Genomic DNA, 26,636 nt, shown 5'->3' with positions numbered 1-26,636 from the left:
AAAAGGTTTAAGGTTTTGACTATGAGACAGAGATCACATTTGTCCCAGAGAATGCTATTAACATTAATTTTGGCAATGGTGGGTTGTCAGAGTGAATCAGCAAGTACAGTTGTGTACACTTGCCATAAATGTAGATGTTCCAGTGTATTCACTGTTGCAGTCATTACATTTGGGTAATCCTGCTGGCAGGTTGCCCTCAGTTGGCCTGAATTCCAAAGTCTTGGGTCCTGCGTCGGTTGCTGTCACCTCTTCCCTGACATCAGGTCGTCAGGGGTATAAAAGATGCAGCAGACGCCTTTTTCTTCAGTTTTTCTTGCCCCAGATGTCAGGTGCCCCCAAAAGGGTAGGCTATATATATATATATATATATATATATATATATATATATATATATATATATATATAAAACATACATGCACCAAAATAAACTTTACCTTCATCTACAAGCAAATACACCACATAGGTTGTATAGATAGAGAAGTAAAGATACGTTCCAGCAGAAAATAGGGGGATGGCGGGTGGGTAACCTGGACTGCAACAGTAAATACACTCGAACATCTACATTTATGGTAAATGTACACAACTGTACTATGTTCTTCGTGTTTCACTGTTGCAGTCATTACATTTGGGTAGAGTCCCAAAGCGATGGTTGTGGGGCTGGAGTTAAACAACATTAGGAGCAGCTAGGAGGCCCTGCAGAACTGCAGTGGCAAAGCCTGCTCTGGATTTAGAGTAAAGTGGCAGATTGTAATGCTTTGTAAAAGTGTGCACTGAACTCCAAGTAGCAGCCTCTAAAATGTCTTTGGTTGATACTCCCCCTGAGAAAGGCTGCAGAAGTGGCTGCAGCTCTGGTTGAATGTGGCCTAATGCCTTTAGGCACAGGCTTGCCATGTTGAGAGTAGCAGAAAAGTACAGTTTTGTACCTACCATAAATGTAGATGTTCGAAGATCCACATTGCTGCAGTCCTAACACTTGGGTAGTCCGCTGTCCCAGTCGGCCCGAATACCAAAGTATATGGCTGACGTCGGTCAAGGCGCATTAGTCTGACGTCAGGACGTCAGAGTACAAATGCGCATGACCGACGTCATATCCTCAGTCTTTTCTTGCCCCAGATGTCAGAAGACCCTAAAAAGATCAGGCTAAAACCAAAAAACACCACACACTCCTGCACCAAATATATATACAATATATACAAATTTACAAGAGTATAACCTCACCCACACAACCACCCCTAAACACAGAGGGGAGGAGGGAGGTAAATTGGACTGCAGCAATGTGGATCTTCGAACATCTACATTTATGGTAGGTACAAAACTGTACTATGTTCTTCATACCACATTGCTGCAGTCCTAACACTTGGGTAGAATCCCAAAGCAGAGGTAAGGGAGGCTGGCAAATCATAAGGAAGCAGGAGCTGACAACATGCCCTGCAAAATAGGCGTGGCAAAACCAGCCCTAGATTTAGAGTAGAGAGGAAGGTGGTAATGCTTAGAGAAAGTATGCACTGAACTCCAAGTAGCTGCCTCCAAAATATCCTTAGTTGCCACCCCTTAGAAATGCTGTTGAAGTGGCAGTAGCCCTAGTGGAATGAGGCCTAATCCCAGCTGGAATCTCCTTGCCATGATGGGAATAACAAAATGCAATGCAAAACCCAATCCACTTAGAAATAGTTTGTTTTGACACAGGCTTGCCCTGAGAACTCAAAGCAAAAGAAACAAACAACTGCTGAGACTGCCTAAAATCCTTAGTCCTGCTTAAATAATAACGCAACTGCCTGTGTACATCTAAAGTGTGCAAAATCTTTTCCCCTTATTTTGGGGATCTGCATAAAAGGTAGGCAAATGAATAGTTTGGTTTAAAGCCACACTAGAAACCACTTTAGGCATAAAGGAAGGATTAGTGCGTAAAGATACCCTATCCTTATGAAAAATCAGGAAAGGCTCAACCGCCATAAGGGCCTGCAATTCAGACACCCTTCTTGCAGATGTAATGGCTAACAAAAAGCAGTCTTCCATGACAAATATTTCAATTCAGCAGTAGCTGCAGGCTCAAAAGGTTGTAGAGTGAGTTTCTCCAACACAAAATTGAGGTCCCAAGCAGGAGTAGGAGCTCACGTGGGGTCTTATATTCTTTGCCCCTCTAAGAAATTGCTTGAACAAAGGATGAGAAAACAATGGTGGGTCACAATCATAGTGAGCTGAAATTGCTGCAGCATGAATCTTAATGGAAGAGAAAGACAAACCTTTGTCCAATAACTCAGTAAGATATTGAAGAGCCACACTCAAATTTGGCTCAGAAACATCCAAATCCTTTGCTGCACACCAAAATAAAAATATCTTACATTTTCCTCGTACACTTTCCTGTACTAGGTCTTCTGGCTTCCATAATCACATTCAAAACTTGTTGAGGAAGCTGAGACCTGCCATGGTTCAAAACAGAATATGCCAGGCTGTTAGATGAAGAGAGTGAAGCTTGACATTGAGCAGATGCCCGTCCTTCTGAGACAATAGGTGTGGAATCAAAGGTAAGGGCCATGGAGGCTTCCTTACCAGACTCCTCAGCAATGGGTACCAGTGCTGCCGAGGCCAATCTGGAGCTATTAAAATCATCCTTGGCTTGTCTTGTCTGACCTTTAGAAGTACCTTTGGGAGGAGAGGCAGAGGTGGAAAGGCATACACATGAAGATTTTTCCAACTGAAAGAAAGAGCATCCACTTTCCAGGCTGTGTGATGAAACCTTTTAGGTGCAAAACTTTGGCAGCTGGTGGTTTAGTGGAGAAGCGAACAGATCTATGTCTGGAGTTCCCCATGACACTGTCAATGTCTGAAATACATGAAGATCCAGTTTCCACTCATGGGGATCCATGATTTGCCTGCTTAACACATCTGCTAAGGAGTTCTGTGCTCCTGGCAGAAACCTTGCTTGAAGATTCAGCTGCAAGCTTAGCAGTCTCCCACAAAATCATTGCTTGCCTGCATAGAGGATAAGAATGTGTTCCCCTTGTTTGTTGATGTACCACATGACAGTTGTGTTGTCTGTTAGAATCAACACCTGCCCTGGAAGAAGTAAATCCTTGAAAGCCAGTAATGCAAACTGGACTGCTAACATCTCCTTCATGTTGATATGTAGATGCTGCAGTCTGGCAGGCCACTTGTCTTGTACCCACTTTCCATTCAGATGAGCTCCCCAAGCTGTGTCTGAGGCATCTGTCGTTAGAATCTGACTCGCCTCTGGCCGGGTCACAGAGAGTCCCTTGTTTAGGTGACATTCCTGAGCCCACCACAAAAATTCCTTTTGAATGCAAGGTATTATTTGAATGACAGTGTCCAAATCCTGGCAGTGCTGTGTCCATACATTTTTGAGATACCATTGTAGCTTCCTCATATGCAGTTTGGCATTGGGAAGCACCAGAATACAAGATGCCATGAACCCTAAGGCTCGAAGGACTGTCCTTGCAGTCAGCCCGGACTGATGAGATAGTTGATGGAAGTAAAGAGAAAGATTCTTTTGTTTGTCCGGGGTTAAAAAGGCCATCTGGGTTGCTGTATTCAGTCTCACACCCAGAAAGCACATGTCTTGAGAGGGTACTAGACTGGACTTTATTTCGTTCACAGAATACCCTAGGCATCTTAGCACTGCTATCACATATTCCAAATGCTGAAGAAGCACGTCCCTTCCTTGAGCCAGAATCAGGCAATCGTCCAAATAAGGATAGATTTGTATTCCTTTTAGCCTGAAGAAAGCTATCACTGGAGCCAGAACCTTTGTGAATACTCTGGGCAGTAGATAAGCCAAAGGGCAATGCAGAGAACTGATAATGAGAATTCCCAGCTCGAAACGCAGATATTTCCTGCAAATTAGTCTGATAGGAACATGAAGGTAAGCTTCCTTGAGATCCAAAGTTACCATCCAGTGATCTTTGCCCAGCAGAGGTAAAAGCTGTTGTAACGTCAACATTTTGAACTTGGGAATGTCCAGATAAGTGTTGAGGATAGACAGATCCAAAATTGGTCTCCAAGTGTTCCCCTTTTTTGGTACTAGGAACAGGCGAGAATAAAATCCTAGGCCCCTTTCTGGCACAGGAACCGGCTGAATGGCCCCTATTTGGAGCAACAGAGAAATTTGCTTGTGAGCCTCTTTCCTTTGTTGAGGAGGAATGTCTGGCATGCCTTTGAAAGGAGGCAAGGTATGGAAATAAAACCTGTAACCGTGGTGAATGATATCCAATACCCATCTGTCTTGGGTAATTAAACTCCAGTTTTCTTTGAAAAGTGCCAACCTTCCTCCCAAAGGTGCTGCCAGACGAGAAGATTCTGGCAGCTGAAAAGGCAGGTCATTGTGTCTGTTTACGAAAGGACTGACCCCTGCCCTCACCAGAAGACTGAGCAGGTGAACTCCCTGTTCTAGGCCTAAAAGACCCTTGAGCTCTGCCTCTACCACGTCTAGACCTACCCCTAGACTGGGAATCATAAGCAGGATATGTCCACCCCTTGGTAGGCCAATTTCTACTAAACTGGAGGCTGAACCTGCAAAAATCTTTAACAGTCTGCATAGACTTAGCCTTGTCTTCCATTTTCTTTAGAACTGCTTCCACAGGCGAACCAAACAACACATCAGATTGTAAAGGAGCATCTAAAATCCTTGTTTTCACATGCTCAGCTAAATTCTGATCCCTCAACCAGGCGTGCCTGCGAAGAACCGAACCAGTGGCAGCCACCCTCGAAGAGGCCTGCACAGCATCAAAACCACATTGCAAAGAATGCTTACCCACCTGTTCAGAAACATGAACTAAATCCTGCAACTCTTTACACTCAATACCTTCCGCCAAAGCATCTACCTTAGACTTCAATTGTGAAAGGAGATAATTTTGGTATTTCAACATGTGAAACTGGCAATTCAAAGCTCTCATGGCCAAAGTGGAAGAAGTATACACTTTCTTTCCCCATCTATCCAAAGCCCTAGCCTCTTTATCTGGAGGAACAGGATTTTTAACAACAGAAGCCTTAACACCTTTAGGCCCCTGTGAAACAGTTTCTGGGTCTGCCCTAGGACTCTTAAAAGATACTTATGAGCTTCAGGCACCCTATAATATCTATCCGGTTTAACTGGAGCAGGAGGCAAAGAGTCAGGGTTCAGAGAAGCGTCTGCAAAAACATCCTCTACCACATCTAGAACAGGAGATATAGCTAAAGGCCTATGCTGGGGTAGAAACAAAATTCCCTAAGCCTTTTCCTGGAATCAGAGAAATCCTGACCTTCCCATTTAAAATGCTCCCTCATGGAATGAAGAGTCTCTGAAAATGAAAAATCCTCAGGAGGAGAAGCAGAAGGAGTAGAATCATCTACATCAGAATCAGAGTAAGGGAATACTCCTGCAAATCTTCAGCCGAAGACTCAGAAGCATCGAACACTGCTCAAAACTCCCAAGCTCAGGTTCCACCCTAGGCCTCTTATCAGCCGGGGGCATAGAACCTCTAATCATTGTAATCAAATCTTCTGCCATCTTAAGCATATGCTTCTTAGGTACAGACCCTGAAGAACTAGGGGTAACTCCTGAAACAAAACCTGGCCTGCCCCTGGGAGAAGCCTTGGAAACAGCAGGGGAGGGCCTAACCACCTTAGGAAGGGAGGGAAGAACAGCTACCTGAGAAGCCCCTTCCGCCTGGCCTACCTCCTGAGAGGTCACATCTTGCAGTAATAAAGTCTCTCCTGGGATTCCAAAGAAATTTCTGGCTGAACCCCTGGCTCCACCGAGCCTCTAAAGAACCGGCGTCCGGGACAGACGGTTCTTCCAGCCTAGGCTTAGCTGTTTTGTCCTTGCGCTTTTTGGAAGCGGCCGGAGCATCCGGCGGCATTTTATAATTACACCGCTTCCCAAAAACTAACCTGGCACAATCTAATCTTCTCTTTATAGTGCGTTTGTTAAATCTAGCACAAGAGCGATAGCCAACAACGTCGTGCTCAGGCCCTAAGCAAGGTATACACAAGGTATGGTAATCCCTATGAGGTATCTGTTTCCCACAAGAAATACAGTTATTCACTTTTCTGACATCCGGTAAAATACTGAGGCAAGAAAAAACCAAAATAATCCCCAACGGGGTACTTAGCCAACTTGGATTCGGTCTGAAACTCCGACTTCGGAAAATCTCAGAACGCCAACCTGCACTTGCAAAACTGCTTCTGCATCGGACCATGCGGCAAAAAAGACTGAGGATATGACGTCGGTCATGCGCATTTGTACTCTGACGTCCTGACGTCAGACTAATGCGCCTTGACTGACGTTAGCCATATACTTTGGTATTCGGGCCGACTGGGACAGCGGACTACCCAAGTGTTAGGACTGCAGCAATGTGGTATGAAGAACATCGAATGCAGTGACCTATCCACTTTGAAATGGTCTGCTTGGAGATGGCCTTACATTGTGATCCTGCAGCATATGCCACTAGTAATTGTTCTGTCTTTCTGAAAACTTTAGTTTTGTCCAAACAGAATCCAAGTTGTCTGTGTACGTCCAAAGAATGCATAATTTTCTCCCCCTTGTTCTGTGGATTTGGATAAAAAATTGGCAAATTAATAGTTTGGTTAAGGGCTACACTGGACACCACCTTAGGCATAAATGTAGGGTTTGTCCTCAGAGAGACCCTGTCAGGATAAAAAATGATAAAGGGTTCCACAGCCATGAGAGCCTGTAGCTCTGACACTCGTCTTGCAGAAGTTATTGTTAGGAGCAGAGCTGTTTTCCAAGATAAAAACTTTGAATCCGCAGTAGCAGCTGGCTCAAAAGGAGGCAGGTTGAGTTTTTCCAAGACATAATTGAGGTCCCATGCAGGCATTGGCGATCTCCTTGGAGGCCTTAAATTTTTGGCTCCTCTGAGGTACTGCCGTAATAAAGGATGAGAAAAGAGTGGTGGCTCTGTATTGTAATGAGCCGAAATAGCAGAGGCATGAATTTTAATTGATGAAAAAGATAGGCCTTTGTCCAGAATATTTTTAGTTGGTAGTTGTGAGGGGAGGCAAACAGATCTGTCCGGGCATCCCCATTTCCTTGTTATCATGCTAAAGACTTGTGGATCCAGCTGCCACTCGTGGGGATCCATGAGGTTTCTGCTTAGTTCGTCTGCCAAAGTACTTTCCCTTCCTGGCAGGAAGTGTGCCTGCAGATGTACTTGGTAAGTCAATGCTGTGTCCCACGAAATCATGACTAGTCTGCAAAGGGGGTAAGAATGTGTGCCCCCTGCTTGTCTATATACCACATGACCGTGGTGTTGTCCATCTTTATCAGTAGTTGTCCCGGATGAAGTAGGTCCTTGAAGGCTGTCAGGGCATTTTGAACAGCTAGCATCTCTTTTTGACTGATGTGTAGATGCATTTGGTTTGAGGACCATGTGCCCTGAATGCATCTTCCTGCCATGTGGGCCCCCCAGGCATAATCTGATGCATCCGTTGTTGGTGTCTGCCTGGCTGGGGGTAATGTGAATGACTGTCCTTTGTTTTGGTGACAAGCCTTTGCCCACCATCAAAACTCCTGTTGCAGGCAGGGAATGAGAGTAATTAGAAGTTATGTACTCACCATAACGTTCCATCTGAGTAGGTGACTTCATTTGGATGCAACCTGTGGGCATCAGATCCGACCTCGGATCCAAGCCGGCATTTCAAAAGCTTAGGATCTGAGCTCCTAGCTCCTCCCTCTACCCATAATCCCCTGCCAAGCCCTAACTGACCTCAGAATGAGTTTGCCTATAGAATACTAGTATAAAAGTATCTAAACACAGGAATAAACTCTTACTGTATACAGGTCAGGGGGATGGAGGGGGGGAATGGTTGCATCCAAATGAAGTCACCTACTCAGATGGAACGTTATGGTGAGTACATAACTTCTAAATCTGAAGTAGGCAGACTTCATTTGTCTGCAACCTGTGGGACAGAGTCCCCAGCTACCTAAATCTTGGGCGGCCGTCATGGAAGGATGTTCCGGAGCACCGCTGAGCCAAAGGATGCTCTCCCTCTGGAAACAACATCCACCTTATAATGAGAAATGAAGGTATGAGACGAGGCCCAAGTGGCTGCTGCACAGATATCATCCAATGGCACTCGGGACTTAAAAGCGGCTGAAGTGGAAACTGCCCTAGTAGAGTGCGCTGTAACCCTCTGAGGAGCAGGCCTACCTGAAGTGTCATAAGCCTGCAGAATACAATTAGCGATCCATCTTGACAGTGTGACTTTGGAAACTGCTTTGCCCATAGCAAATTTAGCAAAGGAGACGAACAGTTGATCTGATTGTCTATGACCAGCCGTTCTGTGAATGTAGAAGTGCAATTGTCTATGAACATCTAAAGAATGCAGCTTATATTCTCCTTTGTTTTTATAGTTGGGGAAAAAAACAGGTAAATTGATTGATTGATTAATATTAGATTCCGAAGAAACTTTTGGAAGAAAAGATGGATTGGTCCTGAGGCACACCCTATCGGGAAAAAAGGAGAGGTAAGGCGGTTTGACGCATAGAGCCTGGAGTTCCGACACTCTTCTGGCTGATGTGATGGCTACCAAGAAGGCAGTCTTCCAGGAAAGGTACTTTAGATCTACAGAAGCTGCAGGCTCAAAGGGGGGAGCAGTAAGGGCCTGTAGGACTAAGGATAGGTCCCAAGGTGGTATAGCTTCTTTGACCAGTGGCCTCAACAGAAAAACTCCTTTAAGAAAGGTCTTGCAAAGTTTTGCAGTCATGAGGGGAGCTGACTCATGACCGACATGATAATGGGAAATCGCTGCCATTTGTACCTTTACCGTGGAAGAACTGGCCCCTTGATGAAAGAGGTCTGTTAAGAAGTCCAGTACCACAGACATTGGTGCCGAAAAAGGATCAACATTGTTCTGGATCGCCCAAATAGAAAACCTTTTCCATTTGCTCCGGTAAACCTTCCTAGTGGAAGGTTTATGAGCTGCCACTAAAATGGCCTTGACAGGTGATGAGATACTGGGAGTCCTAATCAAGGATGGAACTGGAGCAGCCAGGCTGCCAATTTCAGGGTGTGTAGATTCGGAATCGGGAGTCCTTGAGGATGGGAGATGAGATCCGGGATCGGATCCAGAATCCAGGGCGGATTCACTTTGTGAGACCATACATAAGGGAACCAAGGTTGACGAGGCCAGAACGGGGCAATGAGAATCATTCTGCTCCCCAAACTGTTGGCTTTCTGCAAGAGCCTCTGCATCAGAGGTAGTGGAGGGTAGGCATAAAGGAGACCGGGAGGCCAAGCATGCACCAGTGCGTCTCTCGGGGATTCCCCAGGTGGGGGAAGTAGAGCGAAGAAACTGTCGCATTTGGTGTTTGAGTGAGAAGCAAAAAGATTGCAACAGGGTTGCCCCCAGACGGCAAAAATCTTCTTCGCTACCAGAGGATTGAGAGACCATTCGTGCGGGGATAGAATGGTGCAACTGAGCTTGTCCGCAAGGATGTTGGACCTTCCAGGAATGTGCGTTGCTACAAGAAAGCGTTTGGTGGAAATTGCCCATTCCCAGACTCTCATGGCCTCTCGACAAAGGGGATAGGACCTGGTTCCCCCCTGCTTGTTGATGTACCAGACTACCGACATGCTGTCTGTCTGGATCGCAATAGTCCCCCCGTAGGAAGAAGGCTGTGAAGTGCTTGCAACGCTAGGAGCACCGCCCTCATCTCCAGGACATTTATATGCAACGAGGTCTCTGAACTGTTCCACGTGCCTTGGACAATCTTGCCCACAGAATGCCCCCCCACCCGAGGCGAGAAGCGTCCATAGTCAACGTGGCTAGGGGGAATGTTGCACAAAAGGGTCTCCCTGCTAGAGGCTCCGGAGACTGGAGCCACCAAAACAGGGAGTCCCTGCATGCCTTGCTGACCGCTATCGGGCTGTTGAGAGAGGAGTACAGCGGGGACCACTGGACCTGTAGGGTCCATTGAAGAACCCGCATGTGTAAGCGAGCATGTAGAAGAAGTGGAATAGCTGCTGCCATTGAACCCAGGGCCCTCAGGACCGAAACCGCCGTCGGAAACGGTTGCAGGACTGCTGTGATATGACACCTCAGGTTGGACAGTCGATCTGGAGTGAGGAAGGCCCGCATTGATCTTGTGTCTAACCTTCCTCCTATGAAATCTATAAGTTGTGTGGGGTGCAGTAAAGATTTTTCCAAGTTTATGGTGATGCCCAGCCTTGGGGCTATAAGGAGGAAATAGTCCCTGGCTGAGCACAGTAGATGCCTTGATGATGCCGTCAGGAGCCAGTCGTCCAGGTATGGAAAGACCTGTAATCCCTGGAGTCTCAGGTGGGCCGCTACTACTGCTAGCACCTTGGTGAACACCCTGGGGGCAGAGGTGAGACCAAAGGGAAGGACCCTGAACTGGTAGTGGCTGGCTCCTAGCCGGAAGCGAAGGAACCTCCTGGACCGTCTGTCCATCCGAATGTGGTAGTATGCGTCCTTGAGGTCGATAGAGCACATCCAATCGTTCTCCCGCAAAAGGGGGAGTATAGCTTGTAGAGTGACCATCCGGAACATTTGCTTTGTTACAGACAGGTTCAGCAGGGAAAGGTCTAAGATCGGTCTTAAGTCCCCCGTTTTCTTTGGCACCAAGAAGAACCTGGAGTAAAACCCTGATCCGGTCTGATCTCAGGGGACCCGCTGGATGGCTCTTTTTTCTAACAGCTGCTCGATTTCGACAGCTGCTGCCTCCCTTTGGTCGGGTGGTACATCGGGGAGGCTGCGGGATCTGGGGATTTTGCTCAGGGGAATGGCATAACCTCTGGATATCACACGAAGCACCCAACGGTCTGATGTGATTGACTCCCAAGAAGTCAGGTGCCTCGAAAAACGCCCCCCGACTGCCTCCAGAGATGGACAGCCGGGCAACCCTTCAGGGCTGTTGCGTGGGTCTGTCAGAGAAAGGTTCGCTGGACCCAAAGTTCCTAGGAGCCCCTCTGCCTCTAGGACGGCGACCTCCCTGTCCTCCTCTGCCACGGAAGGACTGGTTATCCGAGCAGGTTGGGACTGCTGCGACTTCGGAACCACATCTTCTTCTGTCCCTTTTGGTTCTTCGAGAAGGACCTCTGGGGAGCTGAGAAGCAGACTCCGACGGCAGACAGCGTCTTCCCGTCCTCCTCGCTCTGGACTAACATTTCGCGAACGGCTTTGCCAAACAGGGCAGAACCATCAAAGGGGGCATTCGCGAAGGTCGCTTTGAAGGGCTCTGCAAAGTCACAGTGGCGGAGCCAGGCCTGACGCCTCATGACAAGGCCCGCTCCACTAGCTCTAGCGGCTCCTTCAGTTGCATGAGAAAGTAACCGCACAGAAGTATTAGAAACTGATCTAAGAGAGTACACGTGCTTGTCCTCCGCCGACATGGACTCTGGGGGAGATGCCGCGTACTCTTTAATCAGGTCCCGCTGCATCCTGATGACATGTGCCATGTAGTTCAGCGCACTCAAAGAGAAGGTTGCTGAACTAAACGCTCGCTTCCCAATGCGATCCATCGAGCGGGACTCTTTGCTCTGAGGATGCATAGAGGGACTTTCCTGGGCTAATTCCCTCTTTGTGGCTGCGGCCATCATCATAGCATCTACCGGGGGGGCCCTTGCTCCAATGAGTGCGGTCCACCGGTGGACTCAGGATTCGATCCAGACGCTTGGGGATAGGCTCAACGGTGTCCGGTTCCTTCCATGCTCTGGTGGAAATAAGGTCCACCAGAGGATCGGCAGGAGGGGACACCCAAGAGGTAGATGGGCCCGCCTCGAATGCCTCCAAGAACACAGACTCGTCTGAGGAGGCCTTGGGGGCAGCAGACCACCCTCCCCTGATTCTAAGCATCTCCATAATGTCTCCAAAGGAGACATCCTCCGGGGGTGATCTTGGGGAGCCCTCCCCTTCATCCAAGTCTGTGTCTTCGGTAATGGACTCAGGGGAGTCCACGTGTCTCCTTTTACACTTACGCTTCCGAGGCACTTCCTCGGGGAGGGGTGTCCGAGGAGTCATCTTCAGCAGCCAGATGTTCCAAAGGAACTACTTGGGACATCGAGGTGGGCTGTCCCTGGGACCGGCTGATGGGAGCCTGGCCCAGCTGCAAAGGAGTGCGGGGTGGAGCCGCGGCAGGGACCGGGGGTCCGGTTGTCCTCAACAGTGCCCTTTCCACTACGTCAAAAGCCGAGGGAGAGCCGGCCTCTCTAAGCCCCGAGAGCTGACCCCCACTCGGATCCGACGCATGGATCGGAGCCGGAGCCGAGACCGTCGGATCCGAGAGACCGGTGTGCTCCGACCTAGACGGAGTCGAAGATACACCAGCTCCCTCGGATCCGAGGCTAGGCCCTCGGCTCCGAGAGGTCGGGTCCGAAGTACCCGAAGCACTCAAGGGATGGATCGGATCCGAGGTGTGCCGACCAATCAGATCCGAACCACCCCCCAGATCCAACTCTGCCCGGCTCCGACAGCTCCGAACCCGGGAGACGGGTCGGAGGAGCAGCCAAGGGGGCGAAAAATGGGGTCGAAGCCCCTCCCGGTTTGGGGGGGGCTAGGAGCACTCCCATTTGCAACTGGGCCTGGATGAAACGTCTCATCATCCGGTCCATGTCTGCCTCTGACATAGAGAATGTGGATCTAGATGAGGCCACCGAAGCGGACCTAGAGAGCCGCCTCGGAGACCTCACTGAAGGGCTAGCCTACTCCTCCTCGGGTCCAGAAGAGAACCGAGGGGAGTGGAGCCGAGGAGGAGGAGATCTAGAAGACACAGGAGAGGCCCGCTTAGACGGAGGGGCTGAGCTTGAGGTCTCGGCCTTCCGTTTGTGGTGCCTATCCTTGTGTCTCTCCTTCTGTCTCTCTTTCTCCCTAATGGTCTCCCTCTCCTCCGGCTTTTTGGTGGGAGGTTGAGTCCCTGCCGAGGAAGGGGAGACCGCAGCACCCAAAGAAGGCTGCTGGCTAGCAGGGGCAGAGGCCGAAGCCGCATCTGGAGGAGAAGTCCCGCCAGAACAAGCCGACCTCCGCTCCCTTAAAGCTCGGGGTTGAACCCTGCACATATGGTACAACCAGATGACAAGTGTTCAACCCCAAGCATTCTTGCAGTGTGGCCATCAGCTGGGGATAGCTTGTGGCCACACTCGGTACATTTTGAGAAAATTATCTTCAGATTTTCTGCCATACTAATCCCTAGGCCTAACACACACAGTTGACACAAACACACCAAAAACTTCATAAACCGGAAAAAACTATAAAGGTAAAGAGAGGAAAGCCTAACGCACACACTCAAACTGAAAAACTAGTAAATATTAAAGATTTTTCTGTCAAACTTATCTTCACAAATTGAAACTGCCAGGAGCTCAAGGAGTCCGTTGCTACATGAAACGCGGCAAACGAAATCTGAGGTCAGTTAAGGCTTGGCAGGGGATTATGGGTAGAGGGAGGAGCTAGGAGCTCGGATCCTAAGCTTTTGAAATGCCGGCTCGGATCCGAGGTCGGATCCGATACCCACAGGTTGCAGACACATGAAATCTGCCTACTTCAGATTCATTGTTTCCAGGCTGTGGCAATGTTGAATCCGAACACTTTTTAGGTACCATTGAAGTTTCCTCGTATGCAGTCTTGCATATTGAATTAGTAGGATGCCATGAAGCCCAAAGCCTGCAGAATTTTTCTTGCAGATAACTGGGCCTTTGTTTCCAACATTTTGAAATAGGTAGTCAGTTGCCTTTGTTTGCCTGGCATGAGATAAGCCATCTGGGCAGTTGTATTTAAGCTTGCACCAACGAATATCATCTCTTGAGAGGGTACTAGTTTTGATTTCTTTTCGTTGACTGTGTATCCTAGGCATGTTAGAAGTCTTTTCACAAATGCCAGATGCTGTAGAAGAATGTCCTTGTTTCTCTGCTTGAATTAGACAGTCGTCCAAGTAAGGATATATTTGTATTCCTCTTTGTCTGCAGAATGAAATTACTAATGCTAGGCACTTTGTAAAGACCCTGGGCGCAGTAGATAAGCCAAAGGGCAGTGCAGAGAACTGGTAATGCATTGAGCCAGCCTAGAATCTGAGGTATCTTCTGCATAACTGTCTGATTGGGACATGCAGGTATGCCTCTTTTAGAGCTAAAGTCACAAGCCAAGCATTCTTGCCCAGCAAGGGCAGAAGCTGCTGCAAAGTCAACATCTTGAATTTTGGTATATCCAGGAATGTGTTCAGAATAGATAGGGGTCCAGTATTGGTCTCCAGGCCTTGTCCTTTCTGGTTACCAAGAACAGTCTCGAGTAAAATCATTGCCCCTGCTCTTGCTCTGGTACTTGTTGAATGGCCCCCATGTCCATGAGGGATGAAACTTGTTTTTGTGCCTCTGCCCATTGATTTTTTGGCAGATCTGGACAGCCGTTTGCCTTTGGGAGGGTATGGAAATGGAACTTGTAGCCTTGTGACATGATATTTAGAATCCACTTATCCTGGGTTATAATGTGCCAATTTTGAGATAAAAGTGCTAATTTTCCCCTAAGGGTGCTGCTAGGAGATAAGTGCTTGGTGCAGGCAGGGGGAAGTCATTGGGACTGTTTCCCGTATGATTGTGATTTGTCTTCTCCAACTTTGGAGGTAGAAGCACCCCATTGCTTTGACCTGTATGAACCTTGCACCTGGGAAATACTTGTAGGGCGTCTGGATCTGCCCCTTTGAGGTCTGTCTGACACAGGAAAGGAACAATTCTTTGTAGGCCAGTGTCTACTAAACCTAGGTGGCTGCACTTTTAAAAAATCTTTGACAGTTTGCATAGATTTAACTTTGTCCTCCAATTTCTTTAACACCTCTTCTGCCTTAACACCAAACAAAGTATCATGCTGTAAAGGTGCATCTAATAATTTAACTTTGACATGATCAGGCAAATTTTGTTCCTTTAACCAAGCATGCCTCCTAATTACAGAACCTGTAACTGTGGCCCTGCAGGACGCCTCCAAAGAATCAAAACCACATTGCAAAGTATGCTTTCCAACTTGTTCAGCTGCATGCAATAAATCCTGCATTTTCTTGTTTTATGCACATTCAGAGTTTAACAGCATTTTCTGTTTAAGCAATGCCATGACATGTTGCTGATATTTGAGCATATGAAACTGACAGTTTAAGGCCCTTATAGCCAAGATAGCAGATGTGTAAACCTTTTTCCCCCCATCTATCTACTGCCCTAGCATCTCTGTCAGAGGGGGTTGGGTTTTTTGCAGCGGAAGCCTTAACTCCCTTGGCACCCTGTGAAATAGTTTCTGGGTCTGCAGCAGGGTTTTTAAAAAGGAATTTATGAGAGTCAGGAACCCTGTAATATCTGTCAGGCTTAACAGGAGCTGGAGGTAAGGAGTCAGGTGTAAGACTAGACTCTGAAAACACATCATCTACAATGTCTAACACAGGTGGAATGGCTAGTGGCCTGTGTTGAGCTAGTAAAAGGAAATCCCTGAGCCTCTTTTTAGATTCTGAAAAATCTTGGCTCTCCCAGTGGAAATGCTCCCTCATGGTTTGCAAGGTTTCCCCAAAAGAATAGCCCTCTGGAGGAGTAGCTGAAGGTATAGATTCTTCAGCATCAGAATCCTCATAGGCGGGAAAAAGAGTATTCCTGATCAGAAGAGGAATCAGAAGAAATAGAAACCTGATCTGAAGATTCATAGTCAGTCTCTTGCCTAGGCCTCTTATCAGGAGGGGAATAGGAACCCCTGATCAAGGTAATCAAGTCTTCGACCATTTTGAGCATCTGTTTTTTGGGCATAGAGGCCTGTCCATGTTGCTCTTGAGTTTGTTTCTTTGCTTTAGAAGGTGCTTTAGTCTTTGCCTTTGAAGCTGAAGTTGCTTTAATGTAAAGATGCTTAGGTCTGAATACACCCTCAGAAGCTGGTGCCTGCTCAGCGGCTCCGCCATCTGAAGGAATAGCATTCGAGGCTCCAATACCCTGAGTTTCCAGCGGCATGGCCAGCGGGCGTCAGGGGCTGCGAAAGCACCTCACTGAGAACTGGCGACTGGCTTAGGAGAAGCTTCGTCGTCAGTTTTGGGCCTCGGTTGTTTATCTCTCTCCTTTTCTTTGTGTTTTTTGTGAACTCCGGTAATCGGATGGCTATCTGACGACATTTCTGGGTAATTAAACTGGCGTCCAAAATAGTTTAAAGCAAAATCATACCGACGCTTAATAGTGCATTGGTTAAATCTAGCACAAAACCGACAACCAGAAACGTTGTGATCAGGGCCTAGGCAAGGAATACAGTAAGAATGAAAGTCCTTATGAGGTATTTGCTTTCCATAAGAAATACAATTATTTACTTTTTCTGACATCGGTCTGGAGCAAGAAAAAAAGTTTCCCCAATGGGGTTACTTGGCTTTATTGAAGACTTCGGATCTGAAACTCGAACACGAAAATCTCAGGAGTCGGCCGACCGGCACTTGTGAACTGCTTCTGCTTCGGGCACCGCGCGGCAAGAAAGACTAAAGAAAATGGCGTTGGCTACTTCCTTTATACCCCTGACGATCTGACGTCAGGGAAACGGCGACAGAAGCCGATGCAGGACCCAGGACATTGGAATTCAGGCCGACTGAGGGCAACCTGCCAGCAGGATTACCCAAATGTAATGACTGCAACAGTGAAACACAAAGAACATTGGGGACTTTACCCCCCCCCACTCTAGATCTTTAAAAAATATCTGTTTTAACCATAGTTAATATGGGGGAGGGGGATTTTGTACCTTACAAAATCCTCACGTAGAGACGTAGCATGACTGCAATAAAGCAAAACTTGCAGTTTCTGCACTTAACTGGGCATTTCCAGAAAACACTACAGCTCAGAATGACGGCACTTGGACATGAAGTTATGCAGTGTCTAATGTTTTCCATAACTATCAGAAAGGTTTTCCTTTGTGATGATGCCTCTTGAAGCAGAATAAAAAAAAAAAAGGAGTGCACCGGCTTACTCTCTGACTTTTCTATCAGACACCTCTCACAGAAGTAAGATATTACACTGTGTACATGCTCACCTTCCAGAGTTCTCCCATAGAGACAGATTTTATGCGCACACTGACTTTTTACCAGATTTCTATTTCCCTCTATATATAAAAGTGCAACTGAAAACAAATTCTTACCTGTCCATTGGCATATAAGAATTAAGGATGGATCCTGCCATGGCTTTGATACTTGCATTGTCGCTAACAGTCCCCAGACTAACAGTGCCAGACTCGCCACTCAGGCTGTACCGTTCCTTTTGTATATCAGCTTGCACCTCTAACCTAAACACAAACAAAAATATTTAAATGTACAAGACACATCACAAACAACTAACCAGTAATACTGCACATCAGGTAAATGTCCAGCTGTCACACACAGTAAAAAAGTGCAACACCTGGAAGGCATTTCAATTTAGAAACAGTCTGACAGTTAATTTAACTAATTTTCAGAACTAATTTTCAGCAACTATCCTGTTACCATGCTTATTACTAAGCCTACTCATGTGAACTTATCAGTATCACCATAACAGTAGATGTCCTTCTCTTCACTGTTGCAGCATTCATACCCTAAGGGATCTCCTGCCAAGGATAGCTCAATATCCTGCCAGTATACCAAAGCCTTTAACACTTACGTGTGTCATATTTCACACACATATGCTCCATGCACAAGGTTTAGGGCATAAAGGTGACATATGGATGCGCACACACAGAACTCAAAAAGCCCTAGGAGGAGCAGAATGTCTCTAGGGATGGACAAGGAAAACATTTGCATCCAGAAGGAGAACAACCCCTTGGCCAGGGGGGCAGGAAAGAAGACTACAGCAGAAGGAGCAATTACTGCAACAGTGAGGAGGGGATATATGGTAAGATTTTACAAAATTATACTTTCATGGTAAGATTTTTCATAACTATACTATGCCCTTCCATATCACTGTCGCAGTATTCATAACCTAATGGAGAATACAAAAGCTCAAGAGGAATCATGGGAGGAGGAAGTCATGGAACAGCTCTCCAGAAACCCATGTAGGATAGCCCTGGTAAAGCAAACTCTGGCCCTGGAAATAATATCTAATTTATAATGCTTAGTGAAAGTATGAAAAGAGAACCAAGTAGCAACCTCAAGGATGGAATTGGTATCCAATCCCTTGAAAAAAGCACCAGAGAGAGCAACAGCCCTAGTAGGAGGAACCTTTACTGATGAGGAAAGATTTTCCACGAAAAGAACAAATGGCTGTTGGCTTAGAAACAGACAAACCCAGACATGGGATGAAAGGAAACGAAGCTGCACATATTTGTGAATAACTGTCTATGCAAATACAAGGTGTGAAGAACCTTCTCACTGGCAGACTGTGGAGAAGGGGGAAAAAGGGTGAAAATGAATAGACTGATTAAGGAAAATCTCATTAAACCTTGGTGATAAAAGGAGGATTAATACGAAGCGACACCCTTGTCTCTGAAGAAAACTAGGAAAGGAGGAATGGCCATGACAGCCTGAAGTTCACAGACTCTTGTAGCTGAAGTGAGAGCTAAAAGAACAGTCTTCCAAGTACGATGCTGTAAGGATGCTGAAGAAGCAGGCTCAAAAGGAGCCAGAGTTAATTTTTCAACAAAACTGAGCTCAAACAGGTAGAAAGTGCTTATTGAGAGGCCTAATATGAAGTATGTCTAAGAGGAGGATGTAAGGACAGAAAAGTAGAAACTGCTGACAGCTGAGCTTTAACTGAGGAGTGTGTTAACCCAGCATGGAGCAGATCACACAAATAAGAGAGCCCGAGGAACCTCCGCACATACGGAATCCTGATGGCAAAAGAGGCATCAGACAGAAAATCCTTTCCATCGGGAATTATTTCCTAGCCTCCTGCAAAAACCAAGGCACATCTTCAAAGAGGTGCCTGAAAAGAATCAAAACCTGATCATCCACAGCATCAGTTGAAGTTAAGTGAGGATGAATAACAGATCCCTTGTCTTGTGGATGAAGATCTATCCAGTGAGGTAACGTGGTGACTGCCCCTGAACAAGTGAGAAAGGAGGAGGAACCAAAAAGTACAGTTGTGTACACTTACCATAAATGTAGACGTTTGAGTGTATTCACTGTTGCAGTCATTACATCTGGGTAATCCTGCTGGCAGGTTGCCCTCAGTCGGCCTGAATTCCAAAGTCTTGGGTCCTGCGTTGGCTGCTGTCGCCCCTTCCCTGACGTCAGGGGTATAAAAGAAGGAGCCAACGCCATTTCCTTTAGTTTTTCTTGCCCCTGATGTCAGGTGCCACCTAAAAGGGTAGCGAAAATTTATATCTATATATAAAATTACATGCACCAATATGAACTTTAACTTCATCTACAAGCAAATACACCACATAGATTGTATAAATCAGAGAAGGAAAAATAGGTTCCATCAGAAGAAAAGGGGGATGGCGGGTGGGTAACCTGGACGGCAACAGTGAATACACTCGAACATCTACAGTTATGGTAAGTGTACACAACTGTACTATGTTCTTCGTGTTTCACAGTTGCAGTCATTACATTTGGGTAGAGTCCCAAAGCTATGGTTGGGAGGCTGGAGCTAAACAGCATTAGGAGTGGCTATGAGACCCTGCAGAACTGCAATGGCAAAGCCTGTCCTGGATTTAGAGTAGAGTGGCAGATGATAGTGCTTTGTAAAGGTGTGCAGTGAACTCCAAGTAGCTGCCTCTAAAATGTCCTTGGTTGGCACTCCCCTGAGAAAGTCTGCTGAAGTGGCTGCAGCTCTGGTGGAATGTGGCCTTAATGCCCTTAGGCACTGGCTTGCCATGGTATAAGTAGCAGAAACGAATGCAGTGGCCTATCCACTTTGAAACAGTCTGCTTTGAGATAGCCTTTCCTTGCGATACTGCAGCATATGTCACTAGTAATTGTTCTGTCTTTCTGAAAACTTTGGTTCTGTCCAAGTAGAATCTAAGCTGTCTGTGTACGTCCAAAGAATGCAGAATTCTTTCCCCCTTGTTCTGTGGATTTGGATAAAAAGTTGGCAAATGAATGGTTTGGTTAACAGCCACACTGGACACCACTTTAGGTATAAATGTTGTGTTTGTCCTCAGGGAGACCCTGTCCGGATAAAAAATGATAAAAGGTTCCACAGCCATGAGTGCGTGTAGCTCTGAAACTCGCCTGGCAGAAGTTATTGCGAGGAGCAGAGCTGTTTTCCAAGATAAAAACTTTATATCAGCAGTAGCAGCTGGGCTCAAAAGGAGGCAGGGTGAGTTATTCCAAGACATAGTTGAGGTTCCATGCAGGCATTGGTGATCTCCTTGGAGGCCTAAAATTTTTGGCTCCTCTGAGGTACTGTTTTAATAAGGGATGAGAAAAGATTGGTGGCTCTGCATTGCAATGAGCCGAAATGGCAGAGGCATGAATTTTAATAGATGAGAAAGATAGGCCTTTTCCCAGCATCTCAGTCAAGTATTGTAAAATCTGAGGAATATTTGGCACAGCTGTATCTGTTCCTTGTGCCTGGTTCCAAGCACAGAATCTCTTCCATTTTCCAGCATAAGATTTTCTAGTACTAGGCCTTCTGGCTTCCAAAATGACATCCATCACAGCTTTGCTGAGAGGTGCGTTTTGTATGACTACATTATCCGCCATGCTGCCAGGTTTAAAGTCCTGAGTTGTCTGTGCAGGATCTGATTGTTTTGCTGGGACAGTAGATGAGGTACTTGAGGTAAGGTCCAAGCTGGGCATTGAGACAAGCTCCTTAATATTGGGCACCAGTGCTGGCGAGGCCAGTCTGGGGCAATCAGTATCATCTTTGGCTTCTCCTGTCTGACTTTTAGGAGTACCTTGGGGAGGAGAGGCAGAGGTGGAAAGGCACATATTGATAGGTTTTTCCAGCTGAAGGACAGGGCGTCCACTTTCCATGCTTGTCTGTGATAAATCCTTGTGCAGAATCTTTTTAGTTGGTAGTTGTGAGGGGAGGCAAACAGATCTATGTCCGGGCATCCCCATTTCCTTGTTATCATGCTGAAGACTTGTGGATCCAGTTGCCACTCATGGGGATCCATGAGGTTTCTGCTTAGTTCGTCTGCCAGAGTATTTTTCCTTCCTGGCAGGAATTGTGCCTGCAGATGTACTTGGTAAATCAATGCTGTGTCCCACAAAGTCATGGCTAGTCTGCAAAGGGGGTAAGAATGAGTGCCCCCCTGCTTGTTTATATACCACATGACCGTGGTGTTGTCTATCAGTAGTTGTCCTGGATGAAGTAGGTCCTTGAAGGCTGTCAGGGCATTTTGTACAGCTAGCATCTCTTTTTGATTGATATGTAGATGCATTTGGTTTGAGGTCCATGTGCCCTGAATGCATCTTCCTGCCATGTGGGCCCCCCAGGCATAATCTGATGCATCCGTTGTTGGTGTCTGTCTGGCTGGGGGTAATGTGGATGGCTGTCCTTTGTTTTGGTGACGAGCCTTTGCCCACCATCAAAACTCCTGTTGCAGGCAGGGAATGAGAGTAATTATAGTTTCCAGGCGGTGGCAATGCTGAGTCCAAACACTTTTTAGGTACCACTGAAGTTTCCTCATATGCAGTCTTGCATATGGAATTAGTAGGATGCAGGATGCCAGGAAGCCCAAAGCCTGCAAAATTTTTCTTGCAGATAACTGGGCCTTTGTTGCTAACATTTTGAAATAGGTAGTCAGTTGCCTTTGTTTGTCTGGCATGAGATAAGCCATCTGGCCAGTTGTATTTAAGCTTGCACCCAGGAATATTATCGCTTGAGAGGGTACTAGCTTTGATTTCTTTTCGTTGACCATGTACCCTAGGCATGTTAGAAGTTTTTTCACAAACTCCAGAATTAGACAGTCATCCAAGTAAGGATATATTTGTATTCCTCTTTGTCTGCAGAATGCAATTACTGGTGCCAGGCACTTTGTAAAGACCCTGGGTGCAGTAGATAAGCCAAAGGGCAGTGCAGAGAATTGGCAATGCATTGAGCCAGCCTTGAATCTGAGGCATCTGAGGCATATTTATCTGATTGGGACATGCAGGTATGCCTCTTTTAGGTCTAGAGTTATAAGCCAAGCGTTCTTGCCCAGCATGGGCAGAAGCTGCTGCTGCAAAGTCAACATTTTGAATTTTGGTATATCCAGGAATGTGTTCAGAATAGATAGGTCCAGTACTGGCCTCCAGGCCTTGTCCTTTCTGAGTACCAAGAACAGTCTTGAGTAAAATCCTTGTCCCCGCTCTTGCTCTGGCACTTGTTGAATGGCACTCATGTCCATGAGGGATGAGACTTGTTTTTTTGCCTCTGCCTACTGATGTTTTGGCAGATCTGGCCAGCCGTTTGCCTTTGGCAGGGTATGGAAATGGAACTTGTAGCCTTGTGACACGATATTTATAACCCACTTGTCCTGGGTTATAATGTACCAATTTCGAGAAGAAAAGTGCTAATTTTCCCCCTAAGGGTGCTGCCAGGAAATAAGTGCTTGGTGCAGGTAGGGGGAAGTCATTGGGACTGTTTCCTGTAAGGTTGAGATTTGTCTTCTCCACTTTTGGAGGTAGAAGCACCCCATTGCTTTGACCTGCATGAACCTTGCACCTGGGATCTGCATCTTGGGCGTCTGGATCTGCCCCTTTGAGGTCTGTCTGACACAGGAAAGGACCAATTCTTGGTAGGCCAGTGTCTACTAAACCTTGGTGGCTGTACTTGTAAAAAATCTTTGACAGTTTGCATAGATTTAGCTTTGTCCTCCATTTTCTTTAACACCTCTTCTGCCTCAACACCAAACAAAGAATCATGCTGTAAAGGTGCATCTAATAATTTAACTTTGACATGATCAGGCAGATTTTGTTCCTTTAACCAAGCATGCCTCCTAATTACAGAACCTGTAACTACGGCCGTGCAGGAGGCCTCCATAGAATCAAAATCACACTGCAAAGTATGTTTTCCAACTTGTTCAGCTGCATGCAATAAATCCTGCATTTCTTTGTTTTCTGCACATTCAGAGTTTAACAACATTTTCTGTTTAAGCAGTGACATGACATATTGCTGATATTTGAGCATATGAAACTGGCGGTTTAAGGCCCTTATAGCCAAGGCAGCAGATGTGTAAACATTTTTCCCCATCTATCCAGTGCCCTTGAGTCTCTGTCAGAGGGGGTAGGGTTTTTTTGCAGCAGAAGCCCTAACTCCTTTAGGACTCTGTGAAATGTTTCCTGGGTCTGCAGCAGGGTTTTTGAAAAGAAATTTGTGAGAGTCAGGAACCCTGCAATATCTGTCAGGCTTAACAGGAGCTGGAGGGTAAGGAGTCAGGGGTCAGACTAGACTCAGAAAACACATCTACAATGTCTAACACAGGAGGAATGGCTAGAGGCCTGTGTTGAGGTAGCAAAAGGAAATCCCTGAGCCTCTTCTTAGATTCTGAGGAATCTTGGCTCTCCCAGTGGAAGTGCTCCCTCATGGTATGTAAGGTTTCCCCAAAAGAATAATCCTCAGGGGGAGAAGCTGAAGGAATAGATTCTTCAGCATCAGAATCCTCATAGGGGGGAAGAGAATATTCCTGGTCAGAAGAGGAATCAGATGAAATAGAAAGCTGATCTGAAAATTCATAGTCTGTCTCTTGCCTAGGTCTCATCAGGAGAGGGATGGGAACCCCTAATCAAGGTAATCAAGTCTTCGGACATTTTGAGCATCTGTTTTTTGGGCATGGAGGCCTGCCCACGTGGCTCTTGAGTTTGTTTCTTCATCTTTGAAGGTGCTTTAGTCTTTGCCTTTGAAGCTGAAGTCAGTTTAATGTATAGATGTTTAGGTCTGAATACACCCTCAGAAGCCGGTGCCTGCTCAGCGGCTCCAGACCCATCTGAAGGAATAGTGTCCAAGGCTCCAATACCTTGAGTTTCCAACGGCACAGCCGACTCCACGTGGGAGTCGGTAGCGGCCTGCAACTCTAAAGTAGTGGGCGTCAGGGGCTACGAAAGCGCCTCATTGAGAACCAGCGACTGGCTTAGGAGAAGCTTCGTCATCAGTTTTGGGCCTCGGTTGTCTATCTTTTTCTTTGCATTTTTTGTGAACTCTGGTAGTCGGATGGCTATCCGAGGACATTTCTGGATAACTAAACCTGCGTCCAAAGTAGTCTAATGCAAAATCATACCAACGCTTAATAGTGCGTTGGTTAAATCTAGCACAAAACCAACAACCTGAAACGTTAAGGAATACAGTAAGAGTGAAAGTCCTTATGAGGTATTTGCTTTCCACAAGAAATACAATTAACTTTTTTCTGACCGGTCTGGAGCATGAAAAAAGTTTCCCCAACGGGGTACTTAGCTTTAATGAAGACTTCGGAGCTGAAATTCGAACACGAAAATCTCATGAGTCGGCCCACCGGCACTTGTGAACTGCTTCTGCTTCAGGCACCGCGCAGCAAGAAAGACTAAAGAAAATGGCGTCGGCTCCTCCTTTTACACCCCTGACGACCTGACATCAGGGAAGGGGCGACAGCAGCCGACGCAAGACCCAAGACTTTGGAATTCAGGCCGACTAAGGGCAACCTGCCAGCAGGATTACCCAAATGTAATGACTGCAACAGTGAAACACGAAGAACATCTGTCTGGAGCAAAAGGGAGTCACCAGCAAGATTTTAGGAGAATCCTGCCTGCTCTTGTGCAAGACTTGCAGTAAGAGATGAAGGGAAGGGAAAGGAAGGTGTACACAAACATCCTAAAGATGGGGTGTCCACTTTCCAAGCTAGAGGACTTCGGACTCTAGAACAGAATAGAGGAAGTTGTCTGTTCAGAGTGGAGGCAGAAAGATCTATATGAGGAACTCTCCACTGAGGGACAATGTCCAGGAATACACATCTCTGTGAAGCATCCATTTGTGAGCTTGTGCGCTGAACCTCCTAGAGAGTCTGCCACTAGATTGTGCTCTGAGGGAATGTAAACTGCCTGAAGAGTCGCTTGATAGTGGGCAGCTACATCCCAGACCTGAAGATCTAATGTGGAAAGAAGATACGTTCTTGTACCACCCCCCCCTGCTTGTTGACATACCATATCACTGTGGTATTATCTGTGAAAATTTTGAGAGGCCTAGAATGAAAGAGAATGAAAAGTCTGAAGAACTAGACTCAGAGCCCTCATCTCCTTTATACTGATGTGGTTCAACCTCTGATTAAGAGGCCAGAGATCTGAACCTTAAGATTGCTGAAGGAGGCTCCCTCATCCCTTGTCTGAGGCATCTGTAAAAGAGCTCTTGATTCAGGACTGGAGCTTGGAAAGGAAGACCCAGGTCGACAGAAAGTTGATGAATCTGCCACTGAAGCTTGAGACACGGAAGGAAGGGTACAAGGATGTCCAGGGGGTGGCAATGTTGAAGCCACACTGACTTGAGGTATCACTGAAGCTTTCTCATGTGGAACCTGGCCAGAGGAAGCATGGAAAGGGTGGAAGTCATGAACCCAAGAACCCTGAGAAATTCCCTGGCTGTGACTGAAGCTAGAGGAAGAGGGGACTGGAAAAAGACAGAGAGAGAGACAGGGCCTTGGAGGCAAGCAGAGATGCCAGCATGGGGATGGTCTTCATGCCAGCATGGGAATGGTCTTAAGCCTGCAACAGAGGAAAACATGATCCTGATAAGATGTCAGAGGTGATTTTTTGGAAGTTTATGTTGAACCCCAGACAATGAAACAAGGGAAATAGTAAACCTAACATCCTGAAGCAGAGCAACGGGGGAGGAAACTTGAACCAGCAGATTGTCCAGACAAGGAAAAATCTGAACTTCTCTCATTCTGCAAAAGGCAATGACAGGAGCAAGGCATTCGGTGAACACCCTTGGGGCAGTTACAGAGGACAAAGGGCAAAGCTCAGAACTGGAAATGCAAGGAAAAAAACAGAAAAATGCAAAAATTTCCAGAAAATGAGATGAATGGGAATATGAAGGTAGGCATCCTTGAGATCCAGCAAGACCAGAAAGTCCTCGGGTAAAGAGGAAATAAAGTCTGAAGACAACACCTGAAAGGAAGGAATTCCTGAGAAGGGTATTAGAGCTAGGAATGCTTTAGAATTGGTCTCCAAGTGCCCTTCTTTCTGGAAGCCAAAAACATTCTGGATTAAAAATCCCTCCTTACCTGGACAGGACACACAGTTTGAATGGTGCCCTGGACCAAAAGAGAATGGAGAACCCGGGGACAAGTTGTTGTTTCCGAGGAGGTTGAGGAATACCCAAAAAGAGAGGGACAGATTTCCAAACCATGAAATATTCCTGGTGGATAATGGACAGAGAACATAAGTGTGTGTTGTGATCCTTAACCAATATGGAAAAGACAGGGAAAGATGGAGGGATAAGAAACCTGGCCAAGGAAAGGGGAAAAAATGTCAAATGGAACCTGGCTTATCCTAAAAAAAAGCAGGTTTCCTGGTGGAGGGGTCTGAGTATATTTAACAGGTGGTACACATCTAGAACCCTTTTTTCCTCTTAGGCAGAAGGTGAGACTACCTATGAACAAAAGCAGATCTGGAAGGATAACTCCTCTGAAACACTGGAACAGGAGAAACAAAACATGTTTCAACGTCTGCAAGGCTCTACCTTTATACTGGACAGACTTGAAAACGTCAGCAGCACCAAAAAGATTTTTATTATCTGAAGGAGCACCCAATAGTTTGACCTTAGAGTCATCAGGCAAAACATGAAGATGAAGCAAAGAGTGATGCTTTA

The 26,636-nt window shown here is 46.4% G+C and overlaps 1 protein-coding gene across 1 annotated transcript in view; it reads right to left on the bottom strand.

The window, feature by feature from the left end:
• Positions 1-26,636, bottom strand: part of RNF19A (ring finger protein 19A, RBR E3 ubiquitin protein ligase) — an 880,338-nt gene that overhangs the window by 49,421 nt on the left and 804,281 nt on the right. Inside the window, exon 15 of the mRNA XM_044075162.1 lies at positions 17,098-17,241. Coding sequence (XP_043931097.1) covers positions 17,098-17,241 — 144 coding nt within the window. The remainder of the gene's footprint in view (positions 1-17,097; positions 17,242-26,636) is intronic.

The sequence above is a fragment of the Protopterus annectens genome, chromosome 6.part0 (assembly GCF_019279795.1).
Source record: "Protopterus annectens isolate FY-2018-M chromosome 6.part0, PAN1.0, whole genome shotgun sequence".
NCBI lineage: Eukaryota > Metazoa > Chordata > Ceratodontiformes > Protopteridae > Protopterus > Protopterus annectens.
This window is presented reverse-complemented; position numbering and strand designations above follow the sequence as displayed.